The sequence below is a fragment of the Muscardinus avellanarius genome (assembly GCF_963383645.1).
Source record: "Muscardinus avellanarius genome assembly, chromosome: 11".
In the NCBI taxonomy this organism is placed as follows: domain Eukaryota; kingdom Metazoa; phylum Chordata; class Mammalia; order Rodentia; family Gliridae; genus Muscardinus; species Muscardinus avellanarius.
In genome coordinates, this window is record NC_137797.1 from 8,183,439 (window position 1) to 8,196,602 (window position 13,164).

Below are 13,164 nucleotides of genomic sequence, written 5' to 3' on the forward strand. Positions count from 1 at the left end.
GCAGAGGGCCTCACTAAGGAACTGAGGCTGTCCACAAACCGTGATTCTCTGGTCTCAGCCTCCCAAATGCTGGGATTACAAGGGTGCACCACCACGCCTGGCTTGTATTCTTTATTTTGAAACAGAGTTTCACTAAGTTGCAAAGGGCCTAAATAGCTGAGGCTGTCCATGAACCTGGGATCCTCCTGTCTCAGCCTCAAAATGCTGGGATTACAAGCATGTGCCACCATACCTAGTTTATAAATGTTTAATTTAGATCATGATTGTTTTTGGTCTTATACTTAAAAAAAATTTTTTTTTTTTGGTTTCTAAGGTAGGGGTGGAAACCAGGGTCATGTGCATGCTGGGCAAGCACTGTACCAGAGAGTCCTACCTTCATCTTGCTCATGACTTTTTAACTTTCTGGACAGCTACGGACTCTGTTAATATTTTAGTTTAATTTTTCAAAAATCCAGCTCAAACAGGTTGAAAAAAACTCTTTAAATTTATATTAATAAATGACAATATAAGCAGGAAAATCACCATCTCCCCTCATTATGCCCCTTTACAACTTTTTTTTTTTGCAGTGCCAGGGATAGAAGCCAGGAGCTTCTACCTCTGAGCTGCACTCCAGCCCTATTTTTTACTCTTTATTTTGAAACAGGGTCTCACTGAGTTGCAAAGGGCTTCACTAAGCCAGGCCTGATGGCGCATGCTTGCAATCTGAGTATTCGAGAAGCTGAGACCAGAGGTTCGCGGACAGCCTTAGCTACTTAGTAAGGCCCTCCACAACTTAGTGAGACTGTTTCAAAAAAATAAAGAATAAAAAACAGGGCAGGGGTGTATCTCGGAGGTCAAATTCCTCTGGGTTCCATCTCCAAACCCACCAAAAAAAAAAGGGGGGGGGAGGCTCACTAAGTAGTTGAGGCTGGCCACTATGATCCTCCTGTCTCAGCCTCCCAAATGTTGAAATTACAAGCGTGCGCCACCACGCCTGGCCCTTTACAACTTTTAGATCTCAGAATACTACATGACATGATGTTCAAAGTCAGATCTAAACACAATCTTTTTAGGGTAGCTGAATATAAAAAAAGAAAATAAAATAATAACGAAATTCCATTCTATGTGTGGCGAAGGGAGATGATAGAGAGTGCATGGGCAGTGCTAACTGCAGCTGAGTCTGATCTGCCTGAGCCCAGGTATCTGCTTACCGGCGTTGCAGGCTGTGGCGGCAGTAGTGGTGCCGTTGGGGTGGGAACGGAGGCCGCTGCGCTCTGCTGGGAGCGGGGCTGTTGCTGGGGCTGCTCAGCTGATGGAGCAGCAGGCAGGGAAGGCTGCACTTGGGGAGGGAGCTGTGCTGTGGGGGGTGTGGGTGTCTGCCTTGAAGGGGGATGCAGAGCCTGGGGCTGCTGCCCTGGTGGTATGGAAGGAGGTGTAGGAACAGAGGCTGGGATTGCTGTTGCTGCTGGTGGCGGCGCCCCTATGCTTGGGGGAGTATGATGAGGAGTGGGCGTACGACTAGGTACAGGAGAAGGCGAGTTCTGATGCAGAGCCGGCTGAGTCAGAGGGGGACAGTGAATATGACTCCCTTGAGAACCTGGAGGCATTATAGGAGAGTTCACTGGGCAGGAAGAACTGGACATTTGTGCCTGTTAAAAATAAAAAACAAGATAATTACATAGGCAAGTTTATATGCATTTAACACAAAAATGATTAAATAAAAGGCAGCAATCCTTGTATTTTAAAATGTCCTCCAAAATCCTAATAGTGGTGCATATATTTGGACAACTTAACAAAGTACTTAAAGAAACTTGAAAGTACTCAGCAGCATGGACAAGCACTGCAAGGCACGGACACTGTGAGTACACAGTTCTCAGGGGCCTTCCTACCCTCTAAGTCAGATTCTCCCTTCTACACTGCAGTTCTTGCTAATAAGATTTTCAAAATGTTCATTCCTAGAAAAAAGCTAAAATTACCAATTCAAATAATAGCAAAGAGCCAGTACATGGGAGGCTGAGACAGGAATATCACAGGTTCAAGGACAGCATCAGTAAATCAGCCTGGGGATGTAGCTCAATGGTAGAATGCCTTTGGGTCCAGTTCCCAGTAACCCTCCAAAAAAGAATCCTTAGATTGTAACAATACCATTGCTATGGGCACAAAATAATCTCTTCAAGTTCCGAATATTAGCTGTTTTTTGTGGTAATGGGGATGGAACTCAGGGGCATTGTACCCCCAAGCTATACCCTCAGCCTCTTTATATTAATTTAACTTCAATTTTTTTTTTTTTTTTTTGGTGGTACTGGGGTTCCAGGAAGCCCTTCTACTTCCGGGCTATACTCCCACAGGCTACACTCCCAGACCTGTTTTTTAACTTTTTTATTTGGAAACAGGGTCTCTTAAGCCAGCGAGGCTGGCTTCGAATCAGCGCGATCCTCCTGTCTCCGCCTCCCAAGCACAGGGATTACAAGTGTGCGCCACCACGCCTGGCGTTAACTTCAAATTTTTTCCTTTCTTAACACCTCTGATTTTTGAGCTGGGCATGATGCCGCACGCTTATAATTCCAGTACTTGGAAGGGTGAGACAGTAGTATTGCAGGTTCATGGTCAGCCTCAGAAACTTAGTGAGAGTTTCAAAATAAAAGAATAAAAGCTGGGCATGGTGGCGCATGCTTGTAATCCCCGCGCTTGGAGGCGAAGAAAGAAGGATTGCGCAGGTTTGAAGCCAGCTTTGCTGACTTAAGAGACCCTGTTTCCAAAAAAAAAAAAAAAAAAAAAAAAAAAAATAGGTCCCAGAAACCCCAGTACCACCCAAAAAAAAAAAAAAAAAAAAAAAAAAAATTAAAAAAGAGAACTGGAGGTATACCTGAGAAGTACAAGGTCTCTGGGTTCCATCCCTAGTACCAGAAGAAAAAAGAAGAGGAAGCGGAACAACAACAATGGAAGAGGGATGTGGCACAGAAATAGAATAAAAAGAAGAGAAGAGGAGGAGGACAAGGAGGAGGAGAAATAAAGGAAGAGGGATATGGCACAGAAGTAGAATGTCCCTGAGTTCAATACCCAGTATACCATACAACTCTTTGCTTCCACCCTTCCCTGTGAAAACCTAGATCAAGAGAAGTTTAATGAATAACAAATATCAATATCCATATGTGACACATACTTGAGACACTGGTACTTGGCCGCTAGACGAAGCCAAAGGCATATTTGTAACATTCATCCCCTGTGATGGGAATTGAGTCTGTGAGAGGAACTGGTTCTGGCTGGAAGGCTGCTGCATACGAGGCCCATAGCCCATAGGCTGCAAAAAAAAAAAAAAAAAAAAAAAAAAAAGGGGGGGGGGAGGAAAGAAAAAAGCACCAAAATGCTTTATTAAATATATTCTACTACAACCAGCACTACCAACTACCAATGCTGTACTCCTGTAGCAGGCTTTGTGAGCAAAGAATAGCAAACATAAGAGAACAAGTGAAAGAAGGGAGGAGGGGGTATGGCGGAAGTGGTTAAGAACCAACTTTAATGCCACACAGAGCCTGGCATGATTGCGCACACTTGTAATCCCAGTACTTGGGAGGCTGAGAAAGGAGGATTGCAGGTTGAAAGGCGGCCTTAGCAAATAGTGAGACTTTCACTGTTTGGATTCCATCCCCAGTACCGGGAAAAAAAATATGTATAGATAGGTAGATAGATGATAGACAGACAGACAGAAAGACATAAAGTAGGACTTAAGGTGTAGCTGGAAGGAATAATGCCTATGAGTTCAATCCCCAGCACTACAAAAAGAAATGAATTAAGTAATATCATGCCAATGGGAATAGCTTCAGCTTATCTAAGCCTATCAAAAATTAACAAGCCAGGCGTGGTCATGCACACTTATACAGTACTTGGGAGGCTGAAACAGGAGGATCACATTTTGTGGCCAGCCTCAGCTACTAAGTGAGGGCCTCCAAAACTTAGTGAAACCTTGCTTAAAAAAAAAATCGGGGTGGGGGTGTAGCTTGGAGGTGGAATGCCCCTGTGTTCAATCCCCAGTATCCCCCACACACGCAAAGACTAGAACAGAGACAGCTACATTCCCATGAAAAATTAGACTTCTGTATGTACTCTGTTAAGCATGGAGAATAAATTTCAACTGCCAGGAATACTTTGCTGTGTCAGTGATGTTTAAACATCACCACTATCACCATCAACAGTGTATAACGGGTTAAAAACAAGTGAAATGGTCTAAGTATTTGCTGAATCTGGTGTCCTTCATCATCTGCAAATGCTCTAGGATGCGCTAAACCGCTCACCGACAAAAGCACCACTCTCATCTACTCTTGCAGTCATCCCAAATGAGACAATCTGTGGGTGCTACTATAATGTTGCTAATAAAGTCCTTAAGTTGATAGTTTTTCCTTTTTTTTTTTTGGTGGTACTGGGCATAAAACCCAGGGGCATTCTACCTCTGAGCTACACCCCCAGCCCTATTATTTCTTTTGAAACAGGGAGCCGGGGTGGTGGTGAACACTTGTAATTTCAGTATTCAGGAGGCTGAGACTGGAGGATCGCAGTTCGCAGACAGCCTCAGCTACTACTTAATGAGGCCCTCTGCAACTTAGTGAGACCCTGTTTCAAAATAAAGAATAAAAAATAGGACAGGGGGTGTAACTCAGAGGTTGAATGCCCTGGGTTCCATCCCAATCCCCGCAAAAAAATTAAAAAAAAAAAAAAGAAAGAAAGAAACAGGGTTTCACTGAGTTGCAAAGAGCTTCACTAAGTAGCTGAGACTGGAACTGTGATCCTTTCTCAGCCTTGCAAATGCTGGGATTACAAGCATGTGCTACCATGCCCAGCTTTTATATTTCTTTTTTTTTTGGGGGTGTGTGTCTGTGTGTGTGTGTGTGTGTGTGTGTGTGTGTGTGTGTGTGTGTGTGGTGGTACTGGGGTTCCTGGAAGCCCTTCTACCTCTGGGCTACACTCCCAGATCTATTTATACCTTTTTTATTTTTGGAAACAGGGTCTCTTAAGCCAGCGTGGCTGGCTTCAAACCTGGGCGATCCTCCTGTCTCTGCCAACCAAGCGTGGGGATTACAAGCGTGCGCCACCACGCCCGGCCAGCTTTTATATTTCATTTCTAAAACTACCCCAACAAAGGAGGACCACACATTTAAGGACCTTGAGAGCAACTCAACCAGATCGTCTCAAAATAAATATTAAAATGGCATGGTGGTGCATATTTGCAATACCTGAGAGACTGAGACAGAAATACATACATTTCAGGCCAGTGTCAGCAACACAGTGAGGCGCTGTCTCAAAATTTAAAAAGGGATCTTGGGGTAGCTCAGAGACAGAATGACCCTGAGTTCAATACCCAGTACCAATAAATAAACGATGAAAATATAAAAGGCTATAAATATAAGTCAGTGCTTAGGGTGCCTCTGGGTTCCAATTCCCCTTACTACAAAATAAACTACAATTGTCCTACATAAATTCTAGAACAAAATCTAGAATACCGAATACTGAAAACTTCACAAAATGAGAAAGGCAACTGGCTACCAAATGAAAGTGAACAGAACGTGTATGGTTAATACCACATATTTAATTGCTCTACTAGTAATGCTGGAGACTCCACAAAGGCTCAAGAAATTAGAGCACCTGCTCACCCGAAAGAGCACAGAGAACCTCCCAAATGCTGGGATTACAAGCGTGTGCCACCATGCCCAGCTCACATGTATTTTGTTGTTGTTGTTGTTGCGGGTCTAGGGATGGAACCCAGGGGCATTCGACCTCCAAGCTACAGCCCCTGCCCTATTTTTTATTCTTTATTTTGAAACCGGGTCTCACTGAGTTGCAGAGGGCCTCACTAAGTAACTGAGGCTGTCCGCGAACTGCGATCCTCAGGTCTCAGCCTCCCAAATGCTGGGATTACAAGCGTGCGCCACTATGCCTAGCTTAACATGTATGTTTTTAATAAAGATTAGTTATATTGGATGCTGTGATACATATATAGTAATATAATTTTCAATGGTAAAAGTTTATTAGTATATATTACTATAGTTCAAAATTATTGTCTTTGTAGCACATTAATTTAACCAGAATAAATTCTCCAACATACACTCATGAAAGAGCCATTTTTTCCCTAAATAAGGGTACCAAACAATACATCCTTAATATAAATTTTCTTCAAATTATATCCTTGCAATACCACAGGGATTAACTCCCTAGGATACATACATTTATTTATTTATTTATTTATTTACTTACTTACTTACTTACTTACTTACTTACTTACTTACTTACTTACGGTACTGGGGAGGGAAGCCGGGGGCATTCTACTTCCAAGCTACACCCCCTGGTCTTAATTTTTTAGTCTTTTTTATTTTTTTTGAAACAGGGCCTCACTAAGTAGCTGAGGCTTGTCCGCCCTAGGATAAATTTCTAACAACTCTTTCTAGTGTAAAAGAGGTTACTATTTTCTTCTTGTTTCTCATCTCCAAAATACTTGTCATTTAATTATATCTACATTAAAGATGAATAAAACAGAACTGCATTAAGAGAATAGGGTCTTGTAGTTTGTTTCAAACAAGTGAGAGTAGTTTTGTTTATGAAGTAGAAAGAAAAAAGATGGAAACTATATTATGTAAAGCTCAAAGAGATTGCCCAAAGAAGTTAAACTAACCGGGTTGAGCGCTCCAGGCTGAGCCAACTGTCCATGGTGCTGAAGAGGAGAGGTCTGTCGGGGCCCCATGGGAGGCTGCGGGATACTCATCTGGCCAAACTGATTTAAACCTGTGAATACACGCAAACTATTACACCTGAACACCTTCAAGGAAACTGAGAACAAGCTGAAGTTTATCTGATAACAAGTCATCTCAGAATAGTGCAAAGTGCTTAAAAACCTTGTAACTATAAATTAATTTGATTAATTAACAGCAGAACAAGATAACTACTAACGTGGTTTCTGAGCTAAATTATTTTTGCGGTAATAGGGGTGAAACCCAGTGGCATTTTACCTTCAAGCTACACCCCTGACTTATTATTTATTCTTTATTTTGAAACAGGGTCTCACTGCTTTGCAAAGGGCTTAAGTAGCTGAGGCTGTCCACAAACAAGGATCATCCTTTCTCCCCCTTTCAAATCCTGAGATTACAAGTGTGCACCACCGTGCCCAGCTTTAAGATAAATTTTATAATCTGCAAGTCTACAGTAAATCCCATCTCAAGGTTTTTGTTTTTGGTACTGGGGGCTGAACTCAGGAGCATTCTACCACTGAGTATACTTTAAGCCTGGTTTTATTATTTATTTTTGCATTGCTGGGGACTGAAACCAGAGGTAGAACATCTCCAAGATATACCACAGCCCTATTTTTTCTTCTTTATTTTGAGATAGAGTCTCACTAAGTTGCAGAGGGTCTAAGTAATGGAGGCTGGATTTGAACTTGTGATCCTCCTTTCTCAGCATAGCAAGTACTGGGATTACAAACATGAATACCACGCCCAGATCTATTTATTTACTTGTTTATTTACTTACTTACTTACTTAGTGGGTCTGGGGATGAAACCCAAAGGCATCTGACCTCCAAACTACATCCCCTGCCTTAGTTTTTTTATTCTTTATTTTGAAACAGGGTCTCACTAAGTTGCGGAGGGCCTACGTAGCTGAGCCTGTCCTTGAACTGTGATCCTCTGGTCTCAGCCTCGCGAATGCTGGGATTACAACCGTGTGCCACCACGCCCAGCTTCTTATTTTATTTTATTTATTTATTTTATTGGTGGTACTGGGGTTCCTGGAAACCCTTCTACCTCCGGGCTACACTGCCAGACCTATTTTATATTTTTATTTGGAAACAGGGTCTCTTAAGCCAGCGTGGCTGGCTTTGAACCTGCGTGATCCTCCTGTCTCTGTCTCCCAAGCACAGGGATTAGAAGCGTGTGTCACCATGCCCAGCATTCTTATTTTATTTCTACACTCGGCATTCTTATTTTATTTTTGAAGCGGTCTCACTAACATGCTGAAGATGGCCTCGAATGTGATCTTCCTGTCTCAGCCTGGGATACTGGGATTCCAGGTATGTATGATCACATGCCTGGCCAGGCCAGTTGTGGTGATCCTCTAATGGATGCTTCATCATTTATTATCATCTGCCTGCTGACCTGCCAGCCAACCTGTTCTTCACTCTCCCTTACTCACTGGGCATCCACTCCAGAAAGCTTTCTAATTTCCCAAGGAGGTAATTATGATACTTGCTTCTGGCCTAAAGCAGGACTGAAGAGAGTTAAGCATAATTCTGTAGTATGCCACAGACTGGAGAGATGATCAGTTTCTCTCAGGACGTACCAGTTTGTGGAGGTATCCGAGGCATCATTTGGTTTGGCACACTGCCACGGATCATAGCTGGGTCAGGAAGAGGACCATCTGCAGTGGAAAAGAGAAATGTTTCAACAAGTATCTTTGCACCTGCTGCCCTTTACCAAAAACACAAACCCCACAAAACATTCCTAACACTGGCTGGAAGAAACCCACCCACGTTTCAAAATAAAGCTCTGAGCTGGGTGTGACAGCACATGCCCGTAATCTCAGCATCTGAGAGGCTGAAACAGAATTGTAGGTTTGAGGGGATCCAGTACCTCCTCCCCCAAGAAAAGAGCCCATTTAATAATTACTTTCTCCTCATAATAAATATAACAAAAAGCACTTACTAGAAGTCATTCCTTGCTGTGGCTGTCCCATGTTAGTCCCTGGATTCATGGAAACTGATACCATGCCTGTGGGATTTGGTAGCATGTTCTGTTTCTGTAGTCTAGTCCTTCTTTTTTCTTCTAGTTCTTTCTGGATCTTATAGATTTTCTCAGCTAGAAGATGGTAGTATTCCGCCTTTTTGAAGTAAAAGGGAGGAATAAAAAAATAGATCATCGGGTAACAAAAAAAGGACAAATGTAAGTTTCATTTAAAGATTAGGCAGAAAAGGGTGGGAATTATATAACTGTTAATTTTATTATAAACTTGTACAATAAAGTAGGATCTCTAAAAGTAGTTTTTCAAATTATACACTGGCAATTTATACGACACCGAAGAAATATTTTACATTTCAAATTGGTGCCAATTCAGATAAGAGAGTTAGACTAAGAAAGTGAAATACCCCTAGGGATGAAAGTCAAGTTAGTCAATTCACCATATCCTAGAGAAAATAACATAGAGCCCAGCTACTTACGCTGATAGAAGCGCAACCCACGTGCCACATGCCAGTGACTACTGTGTATTGAGAGGGAAACGTACAACTGCTGACGATACACACTTAAGGAATTGAATTATCTTGACTGTGCTAAGGAACAGTAGGCTAGGATGTCAGAGGAGGCGGCCTCCTGATAAGCACAGTATTGCCTGCCACTTTCCAGAAGAGGAGGAAACTACCCAGAACAGGTCAACTTCTGACCATCAAAAGAAAAGAACGATTAGAGGCTCACTCGATTATTTGCGGATTCATACATGTCCCCTTCTACTTTCCGAGCATAGGCAACAAGGTTTTCCATTCGTCTGTCTTTTAAAGCAGCAGGATCCGGAGTAGGAAATATGGCTTGAACACTGAAACAGAAAAATCCTACCATTATAATACCATGTCAGCTTTTCTCTTGTGTCAAGTTAAAATACTACTTTACCAACATTTTTTTTCTTTTTTGTGGTACTATGGATGGAACCCAGGGGTATTCTACTTCTGAACTACACTCCAAGCCCTATTTTTTACTTTGAAACAAGGTCTCACTAAGTTGTGCAGGGCCTAAGTAGCTGAGGCTGTCAAATCATGATCTTCTGGTCTCAGCCTCCCAAATGCTGGGATTACAAGTGTGCAGCACCATGCCTGGCTGACAAACTTTCCCCTAATTACTATTATATCTTTATTTTTATACACTGACCATAATGAGTTAAAAAAGATGTAGTGGTATATAAAACGATACTTAAAGCCAGGCGTGGTGGCACACACTTGTAATCCCCACACTTAGAGGAGGCTGAGACAGAAGGATCGCACAGGTTTGAAGCCAGCCTTAGCTACTTAGTGAGGCTCTCAGCAACTTAGTGAGGCCCTGTTTAGAAATAAAATATAAAATGGGTCTGGGAGTATAGCCCAGAAATAGAAAGCCCCTGGGTTCCAAACCCAGTACCACACAAAAAAAAAAAAAAAAAAAAAAAGATACTTAGGAAAATTAAACTGTCCCTTTGTGATGGACTTTGGGAGACTGAGACAGGAAGTCACAGATTTTAAGGACCTTCTCAGCAAGTAGTGAGTGTCTCATCAACCTAGGGAAACCCCCCTCTTTCCCCCCACCCTGGTACTAGGGGTAGAACTCAGGGGCTTTCTACTTCCAGGCTATACTCCCAGACCTATTTTATATTTTTATTTGGAAACAGGGTCTCACCAAGTTGCTGAGCGCCTCACTAAGTAGCTGAGGCTGGCTTCGAATCTGTGCAATCCTCCTGTCTCAGCCTCCCAAACACTAGGATTACAAGTATGTGCCATCAAGCCCGGCTTTTTATAATTATTTTGAAACAAAATTTGATTAGGTTAATGAGAGTATCACTACTTGCTGAGGCAGTCCTCTAACCTGCATTCCACCTGTCTGAGCCTTCCCAGTGCTGGGATTACTACTAGTTTTTTTTGTTTGTTTGTTTGTTTTTTTTTGTGGCACTGGAGATGGACCTCTCATATTCTACCTCTGAGCTAAAATCCCAGCCCAATTTTATTTGGAAACAGGGTCTCACTAAGTTATGGAGGGATTTGCTAAATTGTTGAGGCTGGCTTCAAAACTGAGATCCTTCTGTCTCAGTCTCCCAAGTATTGGGATTAAATCCTGTTTTTTTTGTTTGTTTGTTTGTTTGTTTTTGGTGGTACTGGAGGTGGAACCAGAGGCTTTCTACCTCCGGGCTATTACACACAGACCTATTTTATATTTTACTTGGAAACAGGGTCTAAGTTGCTGAGAGCCTCACTAAGTAGCTGAGGATGGCTTTGAACCTGTGCGATCCTCCTGTCTCAGCCTCCCAAGCGCAGGGAGTACAAGTGTGTCCCACCACACCCGGCTAAAACCCTGCTTTTTATGTTAATTTATTAATTGCTGACAGGAGGCAGAATAGTTCATACAATATTAAAGCTAAAAGTCTCTGAAAAATGATGATGTGGGGAAAGACTGAGAAGAATGACACAGAAGAGGCAGCAAGAGTGACTCAAGAGCAGAGGTATCAGCCAGCGCTGGGGGCACACGCTTGTTATCAGTACTTGGGAGGCCAAGAAAGGAGGAATTCAGGTTCAAGGCCAGCCTCACTACTTATTAAGGCCCTTAGCAATTTAGTGAGATCCTGACTCAAAATAAAAACTGGAGCTCAGGTTGTAGCTCAGAGATAAGAATGCCCCTGGGTTCAATTCAGGGTTAAGGGTGGAGAGGAGTGGGGCCAGAACAGAGTCATGGACACTGGCATCATCACTATTAGTAATTCTCTATTTCTCTTTTTTCTTCTTGGTGGTACTGGAGATTGAACCTAGGGTGTTCTGAGTTACACTAGTAACTCTATTTCATATTTTATTTTGTTCTTCCTTTTCTTCGTTTTTGGTAGTACCGGGGATGAAACCCAGGGCATTCTACTTCCAAGCTACATCCCCGGCCCTATTTTTAGACTTTATTTTGAAACAGGGTCTCATTGAGTTGTAGAGGGCATCACTAAGTAGCTGAGGCTGTCCGTGAGCTGCCATCCTCCCATCTCAGCCTCCCAAATGCTGGGATTACAAGCATGTGCCACCACGCCAGGCTATATTTTATTTTTAAACAGTATATAAGTCATTGAAGGCCTGGTAAAGTTGCTGATGCTGGCCTCAAACCTGGGACTTCCCTGTCTCAGCTTCCCAAATACAGGGATTACAGGCATGTGTTAACATACACGGCCAGTAATCACTCTTGGTAGTTAACTGACTAGCAGATTAGAAGGTTAACATGACAACACTTGTGACTGAGACATGCTCACGATCTTACTTACAGTTTATGAACAAGATGATTTCGAAGATCCTGAGTAATATCTTCATGCCATTGTTTCCGAATTCCAGTACTGGATGGCTGAGCTGCTGTTGGCATAGGACCCAGGGAGGACACACTGGCGTTTTCATTCATCATTGGGCTTTAAAAAGTCATTATGAAAGTTTTAGTGAAGGGCAGGAGAGAGAAGACCTCATGGAATTCGAGAGGACTGATATGGGTCTAATATCCTATAGCAAGTCTATGTGCATATGAGGGAACAGTGTGTGTGACTACATTCATGTGTACATCTGAACCCTTGTGAAGGAAGAGAGTTACATTTTCTTCAACAGAAGGGAGAATGAAGTGCTGTGTTTGAATTGATAACTAAATTTGAATTGACAACTAAACTGTCCTTAGACTGAACTGTCCTAAGGAATAGCTTATCTTTGGAAAACCCCCAGGGAATGTGACTCAATGCTGTGATATAAGCACTTACTTGTAACATAACTGCAGCACTACAGCTTGCTGGTGTGTTGGGAAAAGTGGAGGTTACCCCCGATAACCAAGGCAATTTAAAACTACAGAAAGAGCATTTTGATTCTCTTCATTCATGAAAGACCTCTTAAAATATTTGAAATAGGATTCAGGGTTGAAACCGAAATAAAACTTACTTTTGATTATTTATGGCTGAATGCAACATTGAGTCAGAAAGCAGATTTGGTGCTTGAACTCCTACACCTCCATTTACTCCCATAGGACTAGCACCTAAGTTAAAGCAAAATAACAAAGAAATAATTTTTAAAAGCCATTATATAGTAAATACCATAAAAAGTCAAGACAAGTGACAAATTAAATAAAAAATTTCAGCCTATAAATTAAATTACCAATTTAATTAGTAACACATAAAGGTTAGTACATGAACTCTTATAAACCAGTGAGGGGGAAAAAGCCAGTGAATCCAACAGAGTAAGCAATGTGCAGCCGTATTTTTTAATTTGTTATTTTAAAGCAGGGTCTCACTAAATTGCAAAGGGCCTCAATAAGTAACTAAAGCTGGCTGAAAACCTGGGTTCCTCCTGTCTCAGCCTCCAAAGTACTGGGATTACAAGCGTGTGCCACAACCTCTGGCTCTGTCATACTTTCTGATCCAGATTTTCAAATGAAACAGTCACTTTATTATCACAGTTATTAGCAATTATCATGAA

General features: G+C 42.1%; 1 protein-coding gene across 2 annotated transcripts in view; it reads right to left on the reverse strand.

The window, feature by feature from the left end:
- Positions 1 to 13,164, reverse strand: part of EP300 (EP300 lysine acetyltransferase) — a gene marked incomplete at both ends in the record, with an annotated part of 90,864 nt that overhangs the window by 36,128 nt on the left and 41,572 nt on the right. The window contains 8 exons of one of the 2 annotated variants that reach the window (XM_080705285.1): positions 1,191 to 1,628; positions 3,143 to 3,280; positions 6,641 to 6,750; positions 8,298 to 8,375; positions 8,660 to 8,834; positions 9,425 to 9,542; positions 11,982 to 12,119; positions 12,631 to 12,724. In XM_080705285.1, the coding sequence (XP_080561411.1) occupies positions 1,191 to 1,628; positions 3,143 to 3,280; positions 6,641 to 6,750; positions 8,298 to 8,375; positions 8,660 to 8,834; positions 9,425 to 9,542; positions 11,982 to 12,119; positions 12,631 to 12,724 (1,289 nt within the window). The remainder of the gene's footprint in view (positions 1 to 1,190; positions 1,629 to 3,142; positions 3,281 to 6,640; positions 6,751 to 8,297; positions 8,376 to 8,659; positions 8,835 to 9,424; positions 9,543 to 11,981; positions 12,120 to 12,630; positions 12,725 to 13,164) is intronic. The other variant, XM_080705284.1, reaches the window with a different exon arrangement.